The 25,621-nt window shown below is 49.9% G+C and overlaps 1 protein-coding gene across 2 annotated transcripts in view; it reads right to left on the bottom strand.

Annotated features, from left to right (window-relative positions):
• Positions 1-128: 128 nt before the first annotated feature.
• Positions 129-25,621, bottom strand: part of LOC144942958 (opioid-binding protein/cell adhesion molecule homolog) — a 250,768-nt gene continuing 225,275 nt past the window's right edge. The window contains exons 5-8 of one of the 2 annotated variants that reach the window (XM_078870022.1): positions 25,246-25,377; positions 23,743-23,863; positions 20,811-20,962; positions 129-8,725 (exon numbers count right to left, since the gene is read on the bottom strand). In XM_078870022.1, coding sequence (XP_078726148.1) covers positions 8,616-8,725; positions 20,811-20,962; positions 23,743-23,863; positions 25,246-25,377 — 515 coding nt within the window. In that variant the 3' untranslated portion in view covers positions 129-8,615. Of the gene's footprint in view, positions 8,738-20,810; positions 20,963-23,742; positions 23,864-25,245; positions 25,378-25,621 lie in introns of both variants that reach the window. The other variant, XM_078870021.1, reaches the window with a different exon arrangement.

Genomic DNA, 25,621 nt, shown 5'->3' on the forward strand with positions numbered 1-25,621 from the left:
GCTTAAATATACGCTGCCAAGCTTGGTGGTGTTCATTCGGACGCTGTCTTTCCGACAGCCCTGTTCTTCACCTGAGCACGGCTGCTTGCGTTGTGGCCGAAACGTCGTGAGAATTGTATTTTATTATGTTTATTTTTATTATTTTATTATTTCCCTTCTACGTGACTTTACCGAAAGAACCACGAAGATGAGCCCAATTCTCTCAACGCGTGACGTGATTCTAAATGTGGAGGGGAAGGAGGGAGGGAGGGAGTAAAGTATCACTGTCCAGCGGTGGAGCAGTGGATTGAGCATGGTTGTTGATGTTATCGGTGGAACGTAAATCTCAGGAGCTCGCTGGTGACGTCTCAACCAGTGGCGTCACAAGTGCTATGCACGTAAGTGCTATGAAGAAGAGGCCCTTGCCCGAAACGTCGCCTATTGTGTGTGTTTTTGTAAGGCAAAGTTATTGACCAATGTTTTCAGTTTGTATTGTTAATTGTGATTGTGTGGCACTGCCAACGCAGCAGCGGAGCAATTTGAACTGGAACGCAATTATTGAAGGCGGATCGGGATCAAAAGTCCCAAATTATTGATTTTTAGTTCTCATTACTTTGCCCATATTTTTTTTTATGGAATTTGTATCGTGCCGCTATTAAACTCCAGATTGCTTCATTTAATTGTAGATCATAGTTTTAGACATCCTCGTAACTCACAGCCTGCCTAAATGTGTGTAGTTACAAGATAAGATCGGGTGTTTTTTAAAAACTTATTTTAAAGACTAAATCTTTGCTCTTTTAGAGGCACCCGATTAGTGACAATCGTACTTAAGAAATTATGACAGAATTTACTTTCTATGAGCTGAATATAATTTTATAACCGCACGCACACAGACACACAGACACACATACACACAGACACACGTGCACACATACACACAAACACACAGACACACATACACACAGACACACAGACACACAGACACACATACACACAGACACACATACACACATACACAGACACACCCCGGTACGCACCACTATTTTCCATATCGGCATTATTAATAATATCATGAACTTCACCAACTTCAACACTGCTGAACATTAGAGTTCGTATCGATTGATTAATCGATTCTTTACGTTCGCGACGCATGCACCAATTCGCGCTGGAAATAATCTATGAGTGGTTGATTAATATGCACGCAGTTGTATTATCTGGATTAGTCGCTATTCGAATCTACTCCACAAGAGAGGGTGGTGCAGGGGGGGGGGGAGGGGGGTGCAGGGAAGTGAGAAGCGAAATCTGCGGAAGCAGGAGCGAAAACCCCGGGGAAGGGGGCACTCGGAGCTAGACGCGAATACTCTCGAGCCGCTCCCGCGGATGTCTAAAATTCCAAACTGCTCAGCAATACACGGTGCTTAAAACAAAATGTCACCACACTTATTCCGGGACTATCGTTTGAAATGGAAGAATAACGGATAATATACTACACAGTAAGTAACATGATAACAAATGCAATGTTAATAGCTTCAATAAGTCTGCCCACTTATTCGCCATCGTTGCCAACGCGTGCCTGGAATCATCTACTCCAGGTGGTCTCCAGAGCTCGGAGGCACAAACATTTCTCGTAGGTGTCGTTGCAAATTCTCAGAAGTGTTAAAAAATGTTTTGAAGCACCCTGTAGTTGAGCGCTAACCAGCCCGGCCATATGAACGGGGAGATGATGACGACGATGACGATGACGCTGATGATGTTCACCGCGGATCGTAGGGTTAACGAAGTCTGTCCATCACCACCACCACTCCCGCCATGGTCTGTAGTTCCCACACCGCTCTAGATCACATCGCAGTCGCGGTTGGCCAAAGCTACGAGTTGGGGGGGGGGCGCCCCATTGACAACCAACATGAGATTTGTTTTCAACAACAGTGTCAAAGGACAATACACTTATTTAAGCACGCGGTTTACATGTATATATTGTTTTGATAGAAATGCTGTAATTCACGTTCCACGTTATATTTGAATTTCATGAAATTCGAGCAATAACGTTTGGCGACTGTGCGAGAAAAAATAAAATATTTTTTTTTTTTGGGGGGGGGGGAGGGCCCACCTCTACCGATTGCCGCAACCCCACTGATATTGTATTCACGACACCACTGATAGATCGACAGACAGATGCGATACACAGATAGGGGTTGAGATTCTCCGTGGGCGAAAAATGAAGACGCAATCGAATCCGCGACCGGTTTCACAGCAGCCACGGAGCTTCTAACACGCGGCGAGAATTGATCGCAAGGCGCTGCAACGCCAACACAATCTCCAAACCTCACCCCGACCACCACGTGCACACAACAGGTCGAAGACATCAAAGGTGGAAGCGATGAAACAAATAAAAACACGCGCAAATCAAAGTACAAATCGTCGTATGTACATTTTGTTGTTGTTGTTGTTGCCTTTTGCATACTCATAGTCACTGACAATGAATCGACGACCGTTCAGGGAAGCATCAGAAGCTAAAGCTGTTTGTTGACGGATCCACTGCGACTGCACATGTTTGTTTTTGATGTTGTTCCACTTCGCCTTTACGAACCGCGCAGCGAACAACGCCAACGTTTGCCCAAGGTTCAGCTGAACGTGGGGTCAACGTTTCAATCATTTTCAACGTCTCCGGAAGCAGCGTTTCCAACGCCAGTTGAGTCCGTTACGCGCTGCACTTGCCCGATGATTGGTAAACTCGTCTCGCGCCGCGTCACGTGGTACACAGGCGTGCAATAGGCAAAGATCCCCCGTTCAGCCTCATGGGAGTGTTTGGGACAAGTGCTGTTAGCGAGCACCTATGAAGGCCAAACACGGCACACGAGGGGGTGGGTGGCCAGCACCACGCCCGGCCGCCTTTGTCTCCCTAGTGGCGATGTTTACACGCTGCAACAGGTATTACTTTAAGGCTGAGTTGACCTAGGGGAGGCCCAGGATCGGTTCAGATAATCGTCACTGGGTGTTGATGGCCGTGAGCGGGAATCGAGCTCGGGTCGCGGGGTTCGTAGCGCAGCGTAGCGCTAACCGCTGCACCACCGCTCCCCACGGTCCTCGCCTGCATTGGACGCGGCCCTCTGTTCGCCGCCGCCGGGTGAAGGCGCGTTTACCAATCATCAGGCTCGTGCGGCGGGCGTGCAACGAATCGTTTCGTGTTTGATATTCAGAATGAGGCATGTGTTGTCTCGAGGAAGGTGAAACCAGCCCGGCACATTCGTCAACACACAGTGTGTGGCTTTGAAAGGAAAATAAATAGTCGACGTTTCGGGCAATGACACTTCGTCATAGCACTTAAAGAGGGCCATTACCCGTAACGTCGCCACTATACATGTTATTTTAATAAGCCACAGCGTTATTATTGACGAATGCGTTGGAATGTTGTTGTTTGTGCACCACTCACAACTCTGCAGCCCGCATCAACACCACCACCACCACCACCGAAGGTCACGTTGTGATTCGTAACATTACCGCAGTCATCCCACGTTGGGCTCGCTTCTACACCCTTCACCCCATTGGCGTAGACGTCTCAACCTCGTGCCGTTATCATCCCCCGCCCCCCTTCGCTGTGGCATCTACGGAGGCACCACCCCGCACTCCCCCCACGCTGCCACTCCCTCTGTGCGATTTCTCAATCGTGTGTCCCCCCCCCCCCCCCAAAATATATAAACACTCGTTCAGTCTTCCTTCCCATTGAGCCCATGAGTCCACTGACACGATATTTGACTCGCTGGGTACCACCCGATGTGGCATCGCTCTTGAGCCGCTGTCAAAGTCGTCACGTGGCCCAAGATCAGCGAATTGTCAGACTCATAATCTTTACCTATCCTGGAGGAATTACGTGACAATCGCTTGCAATGAGCGTGGGTTGTCAGGTTATTCACTCTCAATGGGGCGCGGTGGCGAGGAGATGGCATCTCCCTGCTCCCCCTCCCCCCGGTACGCATGAGACTCGTGGGTTCGATTCCGGACCCTGGCGGTGCCTGTTTGTATATATTGGTGTTCGCGTGGTCTCTCGCTCTCCCTCTTCCCGTGGTGGTCGCGTGGATTTGTCTCCGGGTCGCTCGGGTGTCGCCCTCCTTCTCCACGTTTACAATCAGCACGCGTTGTTTAGATTAAAAATGTCTGCGACTCAAGATTCCCACGCGTGATGGTGATGATGGTGGTGATAGCAGCCACTACGATGACGAGACCTCATCACGTGAGGGCCACGTCTCCTCTGAACAAGTGCCAGTAGCGCAGTGCGCTTGACCTGGTAAATAACACCGTTTGTTATCGTTCACGTAAATTAATCGGTACCATGCAAATTTTGTTTTACTGCCTTTAGTTGGTACCGATTCCTGCTCGCGAATCATTGACTAGTTGAAGGCAAAAAAAGACAAAGACCCCCCCCCCGTATAGCCTCAACAGACTGTTGTGGCAAGTGCTGTTAGCGTGCAGCATCTATGAAGAACGCCGCGAGTGGTGTGGCTAGCACAGAACTCTGGTGGGCTGATTCGCGTGGCGCAGTGCGCTAACCACTGCGCCACCGCTCTCCATGGACAAAACACACCACTTTTAAACACACAAGGTGTAGACACAGCGGGCTGTTCTTGTGGCACCGTCAACTGACATATTTGTTCTCTGAATCCTGAACGAAGCTGTAATTATATATTTTTTCATCAGTTTTTTGGGGGTAAGGTCAGGATGGACGTGTGGACAGGAGGGGAGGTAGGGGGGTTAGGGGCTGTGAGCGAGTTTATTTATTGTCGGACAGATGAGTCGGTCACGTGATCTCTGACCCAACATTACACACGCGCACAGACACGTACGTCTAGCACGGCCGTGTCCAGTGAAGTAACTTCACCATTGCAACCTTTCAAATATGACGAGCATGATGATGGCGATGATGACGATACATCGTGCCGCTTGTTGAGAGATAAGCAACTTCCGTGGTTAATTCTAGATTTGAAGCTTTCGTGACTGCAAGGAATCATCTTCTTAGGTTTTTTTTCGGTAAAGTCACGTAGAAAGTAAAATAAAATAAAAACAAAAATCACGACGTTTCGGAGGCAACACAAGTCTCCGTCATCAGGTGGGACCGTCACAGCCAGATTAGCTGTATCAAGTGAGGCAATGATTCAAGATGTAATCCCTTAAAAGCGAGTTGAGGGGGGAGGGAGAGGGAGGGGGGGAGCTCATCAGACTATGGTAGCCAATGAAAGGAACGTATCGGGAGGGAGGGGGGGCGAGGCCAAAAGGGTGGGCGATGGACGTGGAAGCGCTTGTGCGCAAGCGGCCAATTACTGCACACGCCAACACAATGGAGCGATTGTGCGCAAGCGGCCAGCCACTGCACCCGCCAACACAATGGGCAGAGAGGAGGAGGGGAGGTCTAATACACATGATAGACAAAAGAACGAAAATGATGATGGGTACAAACTTAGGGGGAGCTCATCAGACTATGGTAGCCAATGAATGGAACGTATCGGGAGGGAGGGGGGGCGAGGCCAAAAGGGTGGGCGACGGACGTGGAAGCGCTTGTGCGCAAGCGGCCAACGTCGTGATTTTTGTTTTTATTTTATTTTACTTTCTACGTGACTTTACCGAAAAAACCTAAGAAGATACTTCCGTGGTTAGCCAATTCGAATGAATTTAGAGTTCGCTTTTGAGATGGGGGATAGGGGAACTGCAAACGGTGGGGAAAGCCATCTACTCAGACCGTGGATATCTCTCTCTCTCTATCTCTCTCTCTTTAACATGGACGGGTTCACGATCCCCCAACTTGCTGTACTGCCATGTCTTTGGCCAGCACTCCCACTCCTCGCAGCGCCGTGAGACGCTGCGAGGTGCGGCAGTTCCGTACGATTCCCAGGCGCGGCTGACATCAGTGCCGAGCGGCATTCTGGGAAGCGGTCGTGGGCCCTTTGCCCTAGCCGCTTCAGCATCCCGCACCGACCGGCGTGGTGAAGTATGGTCAAACAACCCCCCCCAACGACGGGCGCACAGAGACGTGGGGAGAGTGGGGGTGGAACGACTTCCACTTCGCGGTGGACTGATAAATGAATGGTATTATTGTTATAATGAACAAAAAAACACGTGATTATACTTCCTTATTACACGAATGAAAACTTTATAGAAGGTTACGGGGGGGGGGGGGGGTTGGAAGGGGTGACTGCGTTTTAGTGGCCACGTGTTGTGGTTGGAATTAAAACGTAGCTGAAAGAAAAAAAACAACCCGAAAGGCTTTAAGGTTACTTAAAAAAGTACTTCGGTAACAACAACCCTAAGCGGGCATTACACGCGTTCTCCACGCATCTGATCTGTCCATCCACACGAACGCTAAAAACAATCGATTATACGCATCCGATCAGCCGCAAGGTTGGGGGCCTACCTGGGAGTGCACCACTTGGGTAGCGTGCTGGTTGCAAAATAATCGGTTTTCGACATTCAGTGTATCATCAGCGGTAGTCAGCGTCGCACGAATCAACGCCGCTGGACCTCCCCGATGTTTATAATGGGAAAGAACTACCCCCCCCCTCTCTCTCTCTCTTCGATATCGGGGTCCCAGTTCGACTCGCAACCCCCTCGCTCTCTGCGGGGTATTCAGATTGTGGGATTTCACGTCAATTCTGCTCGCCTCTTTCTACCCAAGATTCGCTATATGCGTGTTGAATTCGCTCACAGTGCGGCTATGCGGTCGAACGTGGGTCAACATTGTGCGTGCAGCGTGTGCACTTCCCAGCAGGCAGCGGACTCACAAAGACAAAGATACCCCCTATAGCCTTGACAGACTCGTGGGACAAGTGCTGTTGCGCGAAGCTGCACCTATGAAGGCCGGTACGTTGTATAACCATGCCCGACCGACTTTACACACGGCTTCAGGTACTAATTTGAGGCTGAGTAGACCTAGTTGAGGCCCATGACCCGGTTCAGATAATAATCACTGGTGGTGGCCGTGAACGGGAATCAAACTCGGGCCTCCGGGTTCATAGCGCAGCGCGCTAACCGATTCATTAACGCTCCCCGCTGTCCCACACACACACACACACAGATACCCACAGAGAAATACGTCCACACAGATACAAACCGAGATACGACACTGTGTGTGTGTGTGTACTGTGTGTGTACTCGGCAGGTCGCTGTCCCATCGTGCAGTTTCGCTTTTTGCGTCCTTTTTTTTTATCGCATCTACTACTACTATCGTGTAAAGCGAGGGAAACCTGTCGTATAATACAAAACACGTAAGAATGATGAGCATCGCCGTGTCGAACATACGTACCAACATTATTTAAGTAACTTTGAAGTCTTTCCACCCCCTCTACCCCTCCCCCCCACCCTATCCCTTAATCACGATTGGCAAAGTCTCAACGCCACAATGGGCAGCCCGGAAACACGTGGCCTGAACAATAGGCAGTTGTGACGTGGACAGATGTGACGTATGTAGCTGTGACCTCTACAACTGTGACGTGTACAGCTGCACGTGTTGATTGGCCCTTGTGTTGATTTCATGACCGTTCAGACTCTCATTGCTGCTAAATAATAATCTTCACATTATTAGTACTACTGCTACTACTGTAATTATTCATTGTCAGTATTACTACTACTACTACAATATTACTTATGCAATTATTATTGTGTGGATTATTGTTGAAGAATGCGAAAAAACCCCAATCGTGAAACTGCAACATGACAACTTCTATCCGTCTCTTGTTCGTATGTTTCTTTTGCTAAAGCGTAGCCTTAAAGATTATTTCAACTCAAGAAAACAAGTATTAAATCAACCGCAATGCAATCGGATAATTGGTAGGTCTCCTGTAATTGAAAACAAAAATCTAACCACTACAAAGTATTTTAAGCTACAGGGACCAGAACTGCATATTGCTCCAAGTACTCTACACATCACATCACCTGCAGCGGTTTACATCACGGCTGTTGATGCTGATGGGCGAGCGATGGTGGTGATGGCATCAGCACGATGTACGTTGCAGCCGAGTATCTGATGAATATCGCGAACATTCGACAAACGTTGAGAATCACGGTGTGATAAACACAACGAACCAAAACAAATGATAAATCAGTGGGGGGAAATTTGACAGAGATTGCGTTTCGATGTCTTGATGTCGGCCAATGCATCTCAAGCGATGACTGCGGGCAAAAAGGGGGCTTCCTTTTTCAACCCCATGTGGGTGAACAGGGCAAAACAAAAAACATTTTCCTTGCCACACATTCCCGGCACACCACGGCCAGTATACAAGCACGTGTCACCATGGGCTGGTTAGCACTGGTTAGTAGGAGCAGTGGTAGGTCCACACGCGCTTACAAGAGGGACAAACTGTCACACTCTTCCGTGAGAAAATTAAGCCCCTGAATAATAGATATGAGGTCTTACGATCAACGATGTATAATCATTCATATGAATAGGCTACATTATGATGGGTTTTTGTTGTTGTTACCATTGCATTATTGTTATTCTTTATTGTTGTTATTATTCTTATTGTTGTGAATATTGTCCTCGTAGTCGTTGTTGTTGTTGTAGTAGTCGACAATGCGTTGTTGAAGTTTGCTGTTTGATGTTTGTTGTTGATGGTGATGACGTCATCCGCGTTGATTGGTGGAGCCGTTTCATTTTAGTTGCAGGAGACCGTCTGGGCGAAGAGGAGCAGAAGGAACGTCGCGTGGAGGAGAAGCCACGGGCTCGCCACGGCCTTCGCACTGACACCGTTGTTGTCATCACGCACTGATCCCGGGCCTAGGGAGACACACAAGCGACGAACTAACTCACTAGTGAACTTCCTTTTTTTTTTTAAATCACGTTTTTGTAAAGAGGTGAGGTACCAGCCACGGGTTGCCCCCCTCTACCGCAAGCCGTAGTGACCAGCATGGTGAAGTATGGTCAAACACCCCCCCCCCCGCTCTCTGCCCCCCCACCCCCACTTGACCGGCAGTGTGAGAAGGCCTTCATCCAGCGATGTAATGACAAAGGGCAGTAGTTAATTACAATTTTTATTTTTTATTTTTTTATTTATATTTATATTATTTTATTATTTCTACGTGACTTTACCGAAAGAACCAAGAATACAATTATTATGATTGTTTCATTATCTCTCTTGCTTCCTGAAAAAGTCCAAAAACTCAAATATTTTTTGTTGATTCACCAGGTGAGGTCCACTGAGCTATGCAGCTCTTTTTCAGAAGCGACCTGGCCACAAATGATAGCTCAACGAAGTTGGTTTGTGTGTGAGTATATACCAGGCACATTCTCGATACGCATGTTTCTGAATGTGGAGGGAAAAAAACGGAGGACCCGGAGAAAAATTCACGCGATCACGGGGAGAGAGAGAAAGACGCCAACTTCAAATGTACAGACATCGTCAGGGTCAGGATCGAACTCACGACCTCATGTACACCAGGCAAGGTAGTTAATATCTCGTCACCGTTTAGCCTTCAACAGACGTTTCAAGCAAGTGCTGTTAGCCTGTATCAGCATCTATGAAGTCTGGAATGGCACACGAGGGGATGATGTGGCCAGCACACCACGCCCGGCCGCCTTTGTATCCCCAGTGGAAGATATTTACACACGCCGCACCAGGTACTAATTTTGAGGCTGAGTCGACCACGGGGAAGCCCACGACCGGTTCAGATAATGGTCCCACTCTAGACTGAGTCTGAATCCCACTAGATACTCGTGTAACATTCAAATTACTCCGTATTCAAATCCACTCCCTGCCGTATTGTAACCGTAGCAGCCTCATCAATTACCTACAGAGACTCATACATTAATTATCCATATAGGAACATTCATGAATTGGTTGTACAAGCCCAGTAATTGCTCATACGGTAATTTAGCTCAATTCCCCGAACTGCAAACACACCAGCGGCAGTGTCAAAACACATTCACTCACATCTTCTGTTTCCTCCCGTCTAGGGCAGTGTCCTTCACTAATTATCAGAAGGGATGGGGGGGAGGGACGACGACTACCTTCGCCGATAAGACATAATCGGTAGCGTGAGAGCCGCCACACATTTCCCCCCCCCCCCCATTCCAATACCACCCTCCCCCTCCGTTGAAACGGAGCTCGCTAACTCAGTGCCCCCCACCCCCTCTACACCAAAGTTATTTACTTATTTTCCAGGGCTGGGGGAGACGGGGGGGGGGCACTTTGGTCGATAAGACATCATTAGAAGTGGTGTGAAGGCCGCCACACATTTTGAAATAATCGCTGGGTTTGACAGCAGCACGGTGACGATGACGATGATGATGGTGGTGATGATGGTGGTGATGATGATGGTGGTGATGATGATGATGGTGGTGATGATGGTGATGATGATGGTGATGATGGTGATGATGATGGTCATGATGGTGATGATGATGATGGTGATGATGATGGTGATGATGATGATGGTGGTGATGATGGTGGTGATGATGGTGGTGATGATGGTGACGATGACGATGATGGTGATGATGATGATGGTGATGATGATGGTGATGATGATGGTGATGATGGTGATGATGGTGGTGATGGTGATGATGGTGACGATGACGATGATGATGTTGATGATGGTGGTGATGATGATGATGGGGTGTGTTGTCACCATTTGTGGTTTGTGTCTGGGTGGCCGCATGTCAGGGTGCCGCACTGAAGGCCACCAGGGGGGGGGGGCGGCAGTGGCCCGCGTGGCCTTGCGATGGAGAACGTCGCTCTGAGATGTCCAACATCGCTGCACAAGCAATCGTCATCAGGTGGGACAACCACAGCAAGTACTTCAGCAGTGTTTTTTTAATTGCCGTGGTTGTCCCACCTGATGACGATTGCTTGTGTTGCGATCGAAACGTCGTGATTTATTTTATTTTTCTACCTACGTGACTTTACCGAAAGAACCAAAGAGTATAGTCACGAAAGCTTCAATTCAAGACATCGCTACTCCCTTTAGCCTGAGCCAGGATTCCACTCGTGATGTTTCAATTTGTCATGGGCTCGTGTATAATGAGAACGAACGATGTCACCATCGTTATCGTCATCATCATCGTCGTCACCTCTGATGTATCCACTGCTGGGAAAAAAGAAGGTCGTGCCACTGGTGATGTGTGTGGGGTTTTCCGAACTCCAGTCATCACGGCCCCCTCACCACCACTACCACCAATTTACTCCTCCCCCCCCCCATTTAAATACCAATTAACTCGTCCCACGCTTCGCGCGCCTGATAATTGTTAAACGCGTCCCACCGAAGCAATTAACTCGTGTTTAGATTCGAGATCGGTGTGCCCGTGCGTGTGTACAACGTTGTTCCACGCGTGCGTGTTGTGCACGTGGAAAATGTGTGTGTGTGTGTACACGTGGAACACGTGTGCGCGTGTGCACGTGGGGACGCGCATGCGCGTTGTGCACGTGGCACACGTGTCTTCGTGTGCACGTGCAGCACATGACGCGGACGGCGTCAGTTGTTCAGAGCGTCACGTGGGACGCGTTCAACAATCATCGGGCGCGGGCAGTGTGCAACGGGTGGGGGGAGCAAATTGTTCACCGGGGAACGACGGAGCGTGGTGGTGGTTGGTGGTGGGAGGGTGGCGGCGAGGATTTGAGTTTGGAAAACCCTGGTCACGGTCTGTGGAGTCGGTCCATGTCTGCTTATTCATTTTTGAGCACGAGAGGGCGCTAGAGGCGTGTCTACGGGGTGGCCCAAAAGTTAGGACACAGGGTTGTTTTCAGGGTGGCCTAAAAACCAGGACACATAAAGGGTTATTTTAACAGGTAGGCTTTCGTGACCAATAACATCCATAATATAGTTTTTTTTAGTTTGATCGCGTAAATATGTCGTTAAACCAGCCACCACCCGATACAGCCAATTAGTAAAGTTTTTCACGGAAACAGAACATGCCAATTCGTTACTAGTACAGCACAACGGTGCGTTGGAGAGCAAATCAACTAAATTTACAATCCGAGTACGACGTTTCGCTAGTAATTACAACAGCCAGATTCGTGGAGACATATTCCTATTTCGTTCATTAAATAGATGGGTTGTTATTACTATACAGAGTGGCCCAAAAGTTACGATACATAAAGGGTTTTTATTTAGGGTGGCCCAAATAGGGGTTATTTAATTTACTTCCATACTGGCATTAAACATTTTTATGTTGTATTCGTTGAGCTTCATATGTTATCTATTGGCATTAATATCTATTTACTTTTTGCTTGTCAGATGACATTTAAGACTGGAGAGAAAATGCACTGAAGACGAACGTATTTCAATAAGATTTGTGTACGTTAAAAAAAGCAATCTGCAATCTTTAAAGCGTCCTGAATTCATTGCAAAACGAGATTCCATGCATCATGCACGATGTCCATGGAAGTCTATCTACGGGATCATTTACTTTTGCCGGCATGAAAATTATGAAGAAAAAAAAAGAATCGGCTTTTCCCTCTCCGGCAATAACACAGAAGTTGTTAAGATGTTCAAACACCAAACAGACACAGACACACATCGCAAGGCATCATCGAGTCTGCATAAACAACACATCATGCTTGTGATGAAAAAAAAACACGCGAACAAATGTGCTTTGATAATAATGTGAACATTGTCTTTGAAACCGAGTTGGCCAAATCGGTGCCAAAGACAATGAATACGTTATCACAGGGAGTCTATTTAAACATTTGTTAAAGTAAGCGAAGCATGCCTGTGTTAATTGTTAAACATAAATACAACCACCCCAATGTGTCCTTCCTTTTAGGCCACCCTGGACATCTGTGAAACTACTTGCTATCATATTCTTGGTTCTTTCGGTAAAGTCACGTAGAAGGGAAGGATCTTAACGTTTTATGGAATCCCACCCCGTAGTGGCGGTTAAATTTCGATTTAAAGCTTTCGTGAATGCAGGGATTCATCTTCTTGGTTCTTTCGGTAAAGTCACGTAAAACATGTTAAATAGAAATTTAACATGTTTTTTTTTTATTTTACCAGGTAAGGGTCCACTAAGCTAATATATTTATTTTCTAGAAGCGACCTGGGCTATCACGAATGATAGCTCGCCAAAGTGGCGGAACACGTGGACATCGATTGCAGCGAAATATTCCAAACGCGTGATGTTGATTCTAAATGTGGAGGGGAAAACCGGAGGATCCGGAGACAAACCCACGGGACCACGGGGAGACTGACACGCAAACTCCAAATATACAGCAGGCGTCAGGGTCGGGATTGAAACCCACGACCTCCTGCATACCAGGTGAGGTAGTTAACATCTCGCGATGGCGCCCTATGATGATCATGACGGGCTGTGGAATGTCTGTTTAGTTACGACGTTTCGGCCACAACGCAAGCAGCCGTCCCTTCTACGTGACTTTACCGAAAGAACCAAGAAGATGAATCCCTGCAGTCACGAAAGCTTTAAGTCAAATTTACTTGACATCTATTCTAGATTTGAAGCTTTCGTGACTGCAAGGATTCATACTTTTTGTTTTTTTTCGGTAAAGTCAAACTACTTGACAACAGTGACAAAGAGCTCTGTAGCTCGTCGGATTTATTCAGGATGAATAAAAGATTCTATTTTTCGATTTAAAGTTTTCGCGACTGCAGGTATTCATCTTCTCGGTTCTTTCGGTAAAGTCACGTAGAATGGAAATAATAAAATAATAAAAATAAAACATAACAAAATAATAATATAATATAATAATATAACAATATAATACAATATTATTTTATTATTATTTTATTTCAGAATGTTTTATTTTTATTATTTTATTATTTCCATTCTACATGACTTTACCGAAAGAACCAAGAAAAAAAGATTCTGAGAAAACGTGGGCCACGTGCTTGCCCTTGACATCCGCACTGTCACGCGGGGACCCTGGATGGCACCATTGACGTTTTTATTTATTTCAACAGGTAAGGCTCCACTTAGCTATGCGGGCTCTTTTTCAGAAGTGACCTGGACACAAATGATAGCTCAACGAATTGGCTTGTAAACACGTGGAAATGTATAGCAGCCAAATACTCCAAACGCGTCATGTTGATTCTAAACGTGGATCGAAAAACCTGGAGGTTTCGGTGAAAAATCCACGCGACCACGGGGAGAGAGACACGGAAACTCCAAATATATAGCCGGCGTCAGGGTCGGGATCGAAACCACGACCTCCTGCATACCAGGCGAGGTAGTCGACATCTAGCCACCATGATGATGATGATGAGAGAGATATGCACACTCCAAACATACAGCAGGTGTCAGGGTCGAGATCGAACCCACGACCTCCTGCATACCAGGCGAGGTAGTTGACATCTCCTAGCCACCGTGATGATGATGAGAGAGACACGCAAACTCCAAACATACAGCAGGCGTCAGGGTCGGGATCGAAACCACGACCTCCTGCACACCAGGCAAGGTAGTCAACATCTCGTAGCCACCGTGATGATGATGAGAGAGACACGCAGACTCCAAATACACAGCAGCAGGTGTCAGGGTCGGGATCGAACCCACGACATCCTGCATACCAGGCGAGGTAGTCAACATCTCCTAGCCACCGTGATGATGATGAGAGAGAGAGACACGCAAACTCCAAATATACAGCAGCAGCAGGCGTCAGGGTCGGGATCGAACCCACGACCTCCTGCACACAAGGCGAGGTAGTTAACATCTCCTAGCTACCGTGGCACCCAAAGAAAGTGTCCAGTGAGTGACGCTACCCTGGACGAGCCAAGGCAAACATTCGCCTGATGATAATTCTCGCCAATAAATCCGGTATTCGGATCAATATCTACATGTGTCTGTGCTGCTGCTGCTGCATGAGCACTGCTCCTCACGCGTTGAGGTCTCGTGGTGCACGTGGGCCCGAGACGCTTCTGCACGCAAACGATTATGAACAAAGAGCACGCGCTACGTCTTCGTTAACCTCGACGCATTCGTCAATATTCTACAACACGGAGACACAATACGTTTTGTTATTACTGGAGCATTGTCATTATAGTCGCCTAATCTACACGCGTGTTGGAATTGTGCAGGTTACCTTATGCTATGCTGGCCACTCGCCCGCACCCCCCCCCACCTCTCCCCTGCCACAATTACTCCAGATAATCGAGGGTTGACGACCGAGTAGTTGTGGTTTATAATCAGGCAGTTTCAACGATACATATGCATGTATCGTGGTGTATAATTGCACGCAAAAATATATTGCGTGGAGAAAGTGACAGATTTTGAAATTATCTGACTTTTTTTTTGGGGGGGGGGGGAGGGGGGATCTCGAATCTATTAAGATAAGATGGATTCAGAAAGAATCAAATAATGGGGAAGTATGGTCAGAGTCTGTGGGTAGTGTTGAGTCTGTGGGTAGTGTTGAGTCTGTGGGTAGTGTTGAGTCTATGGGCAGTGTTGAGTCTATGGGTAGTGTTGAGTCTATGTGCAGTTACACCATTGGAACCTCATTTGCCCGTAAAAAATAAGATAATTGGTTTTTTACCCTTCTATCTGGCAACAAAACTGACACCTTTTTTACAAGGAGTCATGTTTGCATAGACCACAATACCTGCAGCCATAATGCAAACAAAAAAAACATAACACTGATAATGTATGCACTGTCCTTGAAGTTGATTGGTCCACACCCGAGACAGCTTTCCTTAGAGCCTAGTCTCACATGGGTTGGACCAGATGACGCCAAAAGGCGCACAACTCAGAGACAATGCACCATCAGAGTATGAGAGCTCGGGGTAAGCATTTACACCATTGGAACCTCATTTGCCAGTAGCACAATATGATAATTGTTTTTTTACCCGATGAGCTACAAAGCTCTTTGTCCTCACCCCCCCGTGTCCCAGTCGCGACTGTGAGCCGGCTGAGTGGTGCGGTGGCTGGGCAGTGTTTCACTCACGTGGAATGGGCATCGACACGATGACGCAGGCGGTGAGGTGGTGGGCGGGAGGGAGGGGGGACAATGGGCGTGGCCATGTGGGGGGTTACGGGGGGGGGGGATAATGGGCGTGGCCATGTGGGGGGTTACGGGGGGGATAATGGGCGTGGCCATGTTGAGGTTAGGGGGGGTAATGGGCGTGGCCATGTGGGGGGTTACGGGGAGGGGGGATAATGGGCGTGGCCATGTGGGGGGTTACGGGGGGGGGGATAATGGGCGTGGCCATGTTGAGGTTAGGGGGGGTAATGGGCGTGGCCATGTGGGGGGTTACGGGGGGGGGGATAATGGGCGTGGCCATGGTGAGGTTAGGGGGGGTAATGGGGGTGGTCATGTGGGGGGGTAACGGGGGTAATGGGGGTGGCCATATGGGGGGTTATGGAGGGGGGGTAATGAGCGTGGCCATGTGGGGGGGTTACGGGGGGGGGGGGGCAATGGGGGTGGTCATGTGGGGGGTTACGGGGGGGTACAAGGGGATAGGTGAATAGGGGGTGGTGGTTGTTGTTTTGGGGGTATGGGAGGAGGGGGGTCCGCAGCAGATGGTCGAGTCGGAGTTGGTGTTGGAGGCAGCACGCGGCGGTGATGTTTGTGACATTTCCGCAATGGATGAAGGAAAAAAGAAAACAAATAAAAACGACACAGACACAGGACACACACGACACACACCACACACACACCACACCACACACACCACACACACACGACACACAAACACACCACACGACACACACACACACGACACACACCACACACCACACACACACCACACCACACACACCACACACACACGACACACAAACACACCACACGACACACACACACACGACACACACCACACACCACACACACACCACACCACACACACCACACACACACGACACACAAACACACCACACGACACACACACACACCACACACACCACACACCCCACACACACACCACACACACAGACCACACCACACACACCACACGACACACACACCACACGACACACACACACCACACACACCACACACACCACACACTCCACACACACACTCACCACACACACACCACACCACACACACCACACACACCACACACACCACACACACACACCACACACACCACACACACACACCACACACACCACACACACACACCACACGACACACACACACCACACACACACACCACACACACCACACACACCACACCACACACACCACACGACACACATACCCACCCCACCACACGACACATACACGACACGCCACACGACACACACAGCACACGACACACAAATCACACGATGCACACGACACACACACACACCACACACGACAGACACACACCACACCACACGACACGCGATTACCAAAGGAAATTAGTCAAACAACGTGGTCAGCGCGTTGGGGGATGATGCCAGCACAGCCATGCAATTGCCGTAAGTGGATTCATTAAATGGGTGAACAATCACGCTTCGTGCATTTTGTGTCTCTGGCTATTTAATTTTTCAACGGGGGAGCGGTGGTGCAACGGTTAGCGCTACGAACCCACCGGCTCCGAGTTCGATTCCCGTTCAGAGCCACCGACACCACGGTGACGAATATCTGAACCGGTTCTTGGCCTCCCCTTAAAGCTCAACTCAGCCTCAAATGAGTAACTGGTGCCTCGCCACTCGGGAGACAAAGGCGGCCAGGCGTGGTGCTGCCACCCACCCCCCCCCCCCTCGTGTGCCGACTGGGCCTTCATAGGTGCCCCTGAATAGCACTTTCGCCAACGCTCTGTTAAGGCTATACGGGGGACCTTTGTGTGTGTAGGGTTAAGGGGAGCGGTGGTGCAGGGGATGGAGAGTGACCACGTGAACCGCTCCGTAACCTTTAAACCTCGATGCACGCAGCATTATAATGGTGCCCCTCGTGTCGCTTGTTCAAAATAAAAAAAACAAGCTTGGGGGGGGGGGGGGGAGAGACAAAGACGGCCGGGCGTGGGTTCTCGCAAACACCAGCCGACCTCGTGCCCTCCGTTGCTGGCCTCCTGCCCTTTGGTGGTGGCTTGCCCCGGCAGTCTGCGTGGGCTACACGGGGGATCTTTGTCTGCGTTTTCAATTAAAATTGTCTCTACTTTTAGGAGCTTAAGCAGCGAGCGGAGATGATTGAAATCGATTGTTAACTGTTGAGAATCAATGTCGACACCTGCCCACGGAGAGTCATTTATAATCAGCGGGGGGGATGAATGTGTGAATTATTAAGTTAGTGGCGTGCAGTCGCCTCGAGGTAGGGCTTCATCCAGCAGTGGAGTGATTGTGGCTCATTGTGAAGATGATTAAACTAAAAGCATGTTTTTTTTTCTCTTCTTGGTTCTTTCGGTAAAGTCACGTAGAAGGGAAGGATCTTAACGTTTTATGGAATCCCACCCCGTAGTGTCGGTTAAATTTCGATTTAAAGCTTTCGTGAATGCAGGGATTCATCTTCTTGGTTCTTTCGGTAAAGTCACGTAAAAGAACCAAGAAGATGAATCCCTGCAGTCACGAAAGCTTTAAATAGAAATTTAACATGTTTTTTTTTTATTTTACCAGGTAAGGGTCCACTAAGCTAATATATTTATTTTCTAGAAGCGACCTGGGCTATCACAAATGATAGCTCGCCAAAGTGGCGGAACACGTGGACATCGATTGCAGCGAAATATTCCAAACGCGTGATGTTGATTCTAAATGTGGAGGGGAAAACCGGAGGATCCGGAGACAAACCCACGGGACCACGGGGAGAGAGACACGCAAACTCCAAATATACAGCAGGCGTCAGGGTCGGGATTGAAACCCACGACCTCCTGCATACCAGGTGAGGTAGTTAACATCTCGCGATGGCGCCCTATGATGATCATGACGGGCTGTGGAATGTCTGTTTAGTTATTGTTTCGGTAAAGTCACGTTGGTAAAAATAAATAATATAAATAATAGAAATTAAATAATAAATCACGACGTTTCGGAGGCAACACAAGTCGTGATTTATTATTTAATTTATATTATTATTTATATTATTTGTATTATTTATGTTTACCTATGTGACATTACCGAAAAAACCTAAGAGTATGAATCCTTGCAGTCACGAAAGCTTCAAATCTAGCATCTGTTTAGTTAGTTTTGTGTATGTTTTTGTTGGGTAGAGCGGTGGTGCCGAAGTGGTTATAGCAACGCTGCGCTACGAACGCACTCACCAATGCGCACTGACCAGCGTGGTGAAGTATGGTCAAACAACTCTCACGATGGGGTCGGTGTGGCAGGACCTCATCCAGCAGTGGATTGACAAAGGGCTGTGTTTGAACATTTACTAAAATCAATTAAATAACCGTTCATGAGTTAAAAAAAATATGACAATTCTGTGTCCTGATTTTTGGGCCAACCTGTATATCCGTGCCCTGATCCAGGATATCAGCGATAATCGCTGCATCGTCTGACATAGTCAGTGTGAACCTCATTAGAGAGATAGCGGGAGAGAGAAAGAGAGAGAGTGGCTGACCCAGGCGTCCCATTAACGTTCTCTGACTTGGCCATTGTGAACCTCATTATAGAAGTCGAATCAGCCAGGTGGGCTGCGTGGCTCAGGGCGGTTTCACGGTGGCCGTGTCAGAGGCACTGGGCTGGCACGGCTCAGATTCCGGCGGTTTCTGAATTAGAATCAGAATCTGAATCTTTATTTAGGAGGAGGGAGGGAGGAGAGGAGAGAGGGAGGGAGGAGGAGGAATCGGATGAAGCTCTTTTTTACAGATGACAATTAAGGGTGCGGTGCTCAGAAATTTGCATCAACAAAAAAGTGCAAGAAAGGATAGAAGAGTAGGATAAAGGTCAAGCAAGTGAATAAATAAATATGGAGATAGCAAAACAAGACAAGAATCCCCTACATAGCTTTAACAGACTGTTGGGGCAAGTTCTGTGAGTGAACACCTATGAAGGCCGGCACGGCACACGAGGTGGCCAGCACCACGCCCGGCCGCCTTTGTCTCCCGAGTGGCGATGATGACACACCGCACCGGGTACTCATTTGAGGCCGAGTCGACCTAGGGGAGGCCCAGGACCGGTTCAGATAATCGTGACCGGTGTTGTTGGTCCGTGCAGCGGGAATCGTTGTGCAGCTTAGCGAACCGCTGCACACCGCCGCTCCCCATTGCAGACGCGAGCATGACCGTGTGTCACACGAGCTTCGTGGCGAGTCGATGGGGTCAGCCGGGGTGATCGCTGAAATCGCAACTTTCGAAATGAACGACACCGATTGGACGGCCACCATCCCGGGGCTTGCCCCTGCGCGGGCAGGGCGTGCGCCCCGGGTTGATGCGCTGCCCGGAACCGTCAACGCTCCGATGGTCTCGAAGCCGCGTTCCTTATCTGCGGCGCGCCTTCTCCCTCTCCCCCCCCGGTCTTAACACCTCCCGTCACCCGGCCTAGGCGTCTCGTCTATCAACACTTCGGGGCGTTGATGGATCGGTGCAAAATCATTGCGCGCGTCGATGGACAAGCGCGCCGTGATGTGCGTCGATGGATCGTTGTGTTTGTTGCGCCCATCAATGAATCGATGAATCTTTACGCGCGCGTTTCGATGAACCGATGAGTCTTCGTGCGCAGCTACGAATCGACGAGTCTTTACGCGCAAACAATGAATCGACGATGTTTTTACGCGCATAAATCGATCGATGAGTAATTGTTTACGTCGACGGAGAGACTGCGTCATTGCGTGCGTCGATAAATCGATGCATCTTTACGCAACAAAAATCAATCGACGAGTCGTTGTTTACGTAGACCGGCGACTGCGTTCGAAATGCGCGCGCCGACGAACCGACGAGTCGTCGAACGAACGACCCATTCCGTCGCCGGGTCGTCGTTTCGAACGGTCGACGGCTCGCAGCGTCGTTGCGCGCGCCGCTGACGATGACTCGACGGGGTGGTGGAGGCCACTCACTGTAGAGCAGCATGCTGGCGTTGCTGGCGCCCAGCACGTTGGCGGCGACGCACGTGTAGTTGCCGTACGTCTCCTCCGTGACGTTCACGAACGTGAGCAGCGAGTGGCGCCCGCTGCTCTGGATGTGCAGCCCGGCCAGGCCGTTCAGCAGCCTGGAGGGGGATGGGGGGGGGAGGACACGCGCGTGTGGCAGCGTGCGCGCGCGTGTGTGTGTGTGAGAGTATTTGTGCGTGTGAAAGAGAGTGTGTGTGTGCGTGAGAGAGTATTCGTGCGCATGTGTGTGAGCGTGTGTGTGCGTGAGAGTGCGTGCGTGTGTGTGTGTGAGAGTGTGCGTGTGTGTGAGAGAGTGCGCGCGCGTGTGTGTGTGTGAGAGAGTATTCGTGTACGTGTGTGTGAGAGTGTGTGTGTGCGTGTAAGAGTGCGTGTGTGTGTGAGAGTGCGTGTGTGAGTGTGCGTGCCCGTGTACGTGTGAGTGTGTGTGTGTGAGAGGTCCCCAAGACCGATTCAGATAATCGTCACTGGCGTTGGATGGGCCGCGAGCGTAGACTCGAACTCGGGTCTCTAGTAGCGCAGTGCGCTAACCGCTGCGCCACCGCTCCCCACCATCATCAACATCAGGCGAGAGGGGAGCGGACAACGGTGCCGTCAGAAGCCTGCGGACGAGTAACCCGTCGTGCTTTTCCCATAAACCACTGACGACGATGATAATGACGACGATGACATCGATCGTTTTCATTCTTCAAGAGCCCATGACAAATTGAGAAGATCACGAGGGGACTCCTGGCTTAGGCTGACGTGAGCAGCGATGGTGACCAGATTACAGCAGAGTTCTTCATCGCAAGGCCACGCGGGCTACGGGCGGGCCCCATTGGTGGCCTTTAGTTCGGCCCCCTGACGTGTTGCACCCCCCCCCCCCCGACACAAAACACAAATGGTGACAACAACCCCCATCATCATCATCATCATCGTGCTGCTGTCAAACCCAACGATGATTTCAAAATGTGTGGCGGCCTTCACACTACATTGCTACCATCACAACCACCATCATCATCATCACCATCGCCACCATCATCATCATAGTGCTGCTGTCAAACCCAACGATGGTTTCAAAATGTGTGGCGGCCTTCACACTACATTGCTACCACCACAACCACCATCATCACCATCATTATCACCATCATCATCACCATCATCATCATCGTGCTGTTGTCAGACCCAACGATGGTTTCAAAATGTGTGGCGGCCCTCACCACGACTGATGATGTCTTATCGGCCAAAAAGTCCCTCCCCCCCTCTTCTAGAAAAGTAGTGAACGACACAACCGTAGACGTACGTGAGGCCTGTTAGCGAGCCCCTATTGAAGGCCAGCAAGGTACGAAAGTGCGGTGGGGCAGCCACGAGTTGACCACCTCTCCCCACACTCGCCGACGCTTCGTAACTAATTTTTTTAATTATTATTTTTATTTTTTTATTTTACCAGGTAAAGGCCCCACTGAGCCTTGTAGCACTTTTATCAGAAGCACCTTGACCACAAGCGATAGCCCAACGAAGCGGCTTGCCGCGTGGGAATTTATAGCAGCGGCCAAATACCGTGAACGCGTAATGTCGATTCTAAATGTGGAGGGAAAAACAGGAGGACCCGGAGAAAAATCCACGCGACCGTGGGGAGAGAGACACTGCGAACTCTAAATATACAGCAGGTGTCAGTGTCGGGATCAAACCCCACGACTCCCTGCGTACCAGGCGAGGTAGTTAACATCTCCTAGCCACCATGATGATGATGATGAGAGAAAAAGTGACACGCAAACTCCAAATATACAGCAGGCGTCAGGGTCGGGATCAAACCCCACGACTTCCTGCGTACAAGGCGAGGTAGTTAACATCTCATAGCCACCGTGATGATGATGATGATGAGAGAGAAAAAGTGACACGCAAACTTCAAATATATAGCAGGCGTCAGGGTCGGGATCAAACCCCACGACTTCCTGCGTACCAGGCGAGGTAGTTAACATCTCCTAGCCACCGTGATGATGAGAGAGAAAAAGTGACACGCAAACTCCAAATACACAGCAGGCGTCAGGGTCAGGATCAAACCCCACGACTTCCTGCGCACCAGGCGAGGTAGTTAACATCTCATAGCCACCGTGATGATGATAATGATGAGAAAGAAAAGGTGACACGCAAACTCCAAATATACAGCAGCAAGCGTCAGGGTCGGGATCAAACCCCACGACTTCCTGCGTACCAGGCTAGGTAGTTAACATCTCCTAGCCACCGTGATGATGATCGTGATGAGAGAAAAAGTGACACACAAACTCAAAATATACAGCAGACATCAGGGTCGGGATCAAACCCCACGACTCCCTGCGTACCAGGCGAGGTAGTTAACATCTCCTAGCCACCGTGATGATGATGATGAGAGAGAGATACGCAAACTCCAAATACACAGCAGCAGGCGTCAGGGTCGGGATCAAACCCCACAACTCCCTGCGTACCAGGCGAGGTAGTTAACATCTCCTAGCCACCGTGATGATGATGATGATGAGAGAGAGAGATACGCAAACTCCAAATATACAGCAGGCGTCAGAGTCGGGATCAAACCCCACGACTCCCTGCGCACCAGGCAAGGTAGTTAACATCTCCTAGCCACCGTGATGATGATGATGATGAGAGAGAGAGATACGCAAACTCCAAATACACAGCAGGCGTCAGGGTCGGGATCGAACCCACGACCTCCTGTACACCAGGCGAGGTAGTTAACATCTCCTAGCCACCGTGATGATGTTGATGATGAGAGAGAGATACGCAAACTCCAAATACACAGCAGCAGGCGTCAGAGTCGGGATCAAACCCCACGACTTCCTGCGCACCAGGCGAGGTAGTTAACATCTCCTATAGCCACCGTGGCACCCAGACTACCTCCGGCACCGACCTGCGATCCTCCTTGAACCACGTGAAGCTTGCGGAGGGATCGGCCTGCGCCTCGCAGCGCAACATCACGGAGCGGCCCACGGGGACTCCGACGCTGCGAGCCTCGGTGATGGTGGGGGCGTCTGTGGGTTGGGGGGCACAGGGGGTGGGGGGGGGGCAGGGGGGGGGGGTTGGGGAGGACCCGGTGGGTAAGGGGGTCGTGGGCAGAGGGATGGCTTCACGGCAGTCGTTCTCAATCGTTTTGTTCGGCGACTGTGAATTCTAAATTTCGATTGAAAGCTTTCGTGACTGCAGGGATTCATCTTATTGGTTCTTTCGGTAAAGTCACGTAGAAGGGAAATAATGAAATAATAAAAATAAAACATAATACAATAATTCTCACGACGTTTCGGCCACAACGCAAGCAGCCGTCCTCAGGTGAAGAACAGGTCTGTCGGAAAGACAGCGTCTGAATGACGCTGTCTTGCGTTGTGGCCGAAACGTCGTGAGAATTATTTTATTATTTTATTATTTCCCTTCTATGTGACTTTACCGAAAGAATCAAGAAGACTGTGAATTTTGTTTCAACCGAGTAAACCATCACCCCTCTCGCCTGACGACCCAACGCGGCGCTGAGAAATTTGAATGATGAGAGTGAATATGTTCAACAATTGTCCATTTTGTTAATGTCATATATTTATTGTTATCGTAAATTTTTTTTATCAAATTGTCATGTTATATTTTTATTTTATTACATATTTCATCATCATTATTTTGTAACGGTTAATTCCCACCACCACCAACAACAGCAACAACAGCGGCCGCTGTTCGCCACTTAGCGGCAGTGACGTCGCCACGGCCGCCTGTGCCAGGCTGGGTGCACCCTGAGGTTGTTCACGTGGAGCGCCGAAGGCTCACAGCTGACCGGGGGGAGCTCACGTGACAGACCCACCAGGTGCCATGCAGTCGACTGAATGAGATGACCGGCAGATGCATCACCGACAACAACCGCCATTCGCCACTAAGTGGTGGTGACGTCACCACGACGCTTGTGCCAGGCTATGTGCACCTTGAGGCCACGTGAAGTGTCTAACGCCCGCTGGCAGGAGGTCACGGAGCAGACCCCGCAGGTGCCACGGGTCGACTGACTGAGATGACTGGCTGATGCACCACCTGTGCCCCCTACTGTACCAACTCGCTGTGCTTTAGCCACCCGGCGCTCCGCTCGTTGTTGTGAGCGTCGCTCCTCCGCCCTCCGTTGTTGTTGGAGGGCGACTGCCTCCAACCGCCCAGCAGCGTCCTTCACGAGCCTCCTCCACAGAGGCCGATCTTGACACCGCTGGTACCGGTCATCGGCAAGTCCACTCAGCAAAAAGATGCATCACCATCACCACCATCCCTTGCAGCAGGAGCTTCAGCAGCAGCAATGGCAGCGGCGGCGGCGGCCAGGGGGTTGCGCGTCGCGACCGACTCGCAGTGACGAGCCTTACCGACTCGCCGCTGCACCGAGGCGAGCGAGACTCACACTTAACGGAGACGCGGACGCGGCGCACGTCGGGAGCGGACACCTCGTTGGCTGCACTGCACTCGTACTCGCCCGCCTGGTCCCTGCGGATGGACTCGATGTCCAGGAACTCACCCTCCTCAAACTCCAGCGCTGAAGTGGGGTCGGGAGGAGGGGGGGGGGGCGAGGGGGCGAGGGGGGGGGGGCGAGGGGGGCGAGGGGGCGGCGGGGGGGGGACACACACACGCGCATGGGTACGCAAGTACACAGTTGTGTGTGTGTGTGTTTACCGATGTTCGTTCGTGTGTGCTCAGGTGTGTGTGTGTGGGAGCGGTGGTGTAGCGGTTAGCGCGCTGCGCTACGAACCTGGCCGGACGGGTTCGATTCCCGCTCACGG

This window comes from Lampetra fluviatilis, chromosome 29, assembly GCF_964198595.1.
Source record: "Lampetra fluviatilis chromosome 29, kcLamFluv1.1, whole genome shotgun sequence".
NCBI lineage: Eukaryota > Metazoa > Chordata > Hyperoartia > Petromyzontiformes > Petromyzontidae > Lampetra > Lampetra fluviatilis.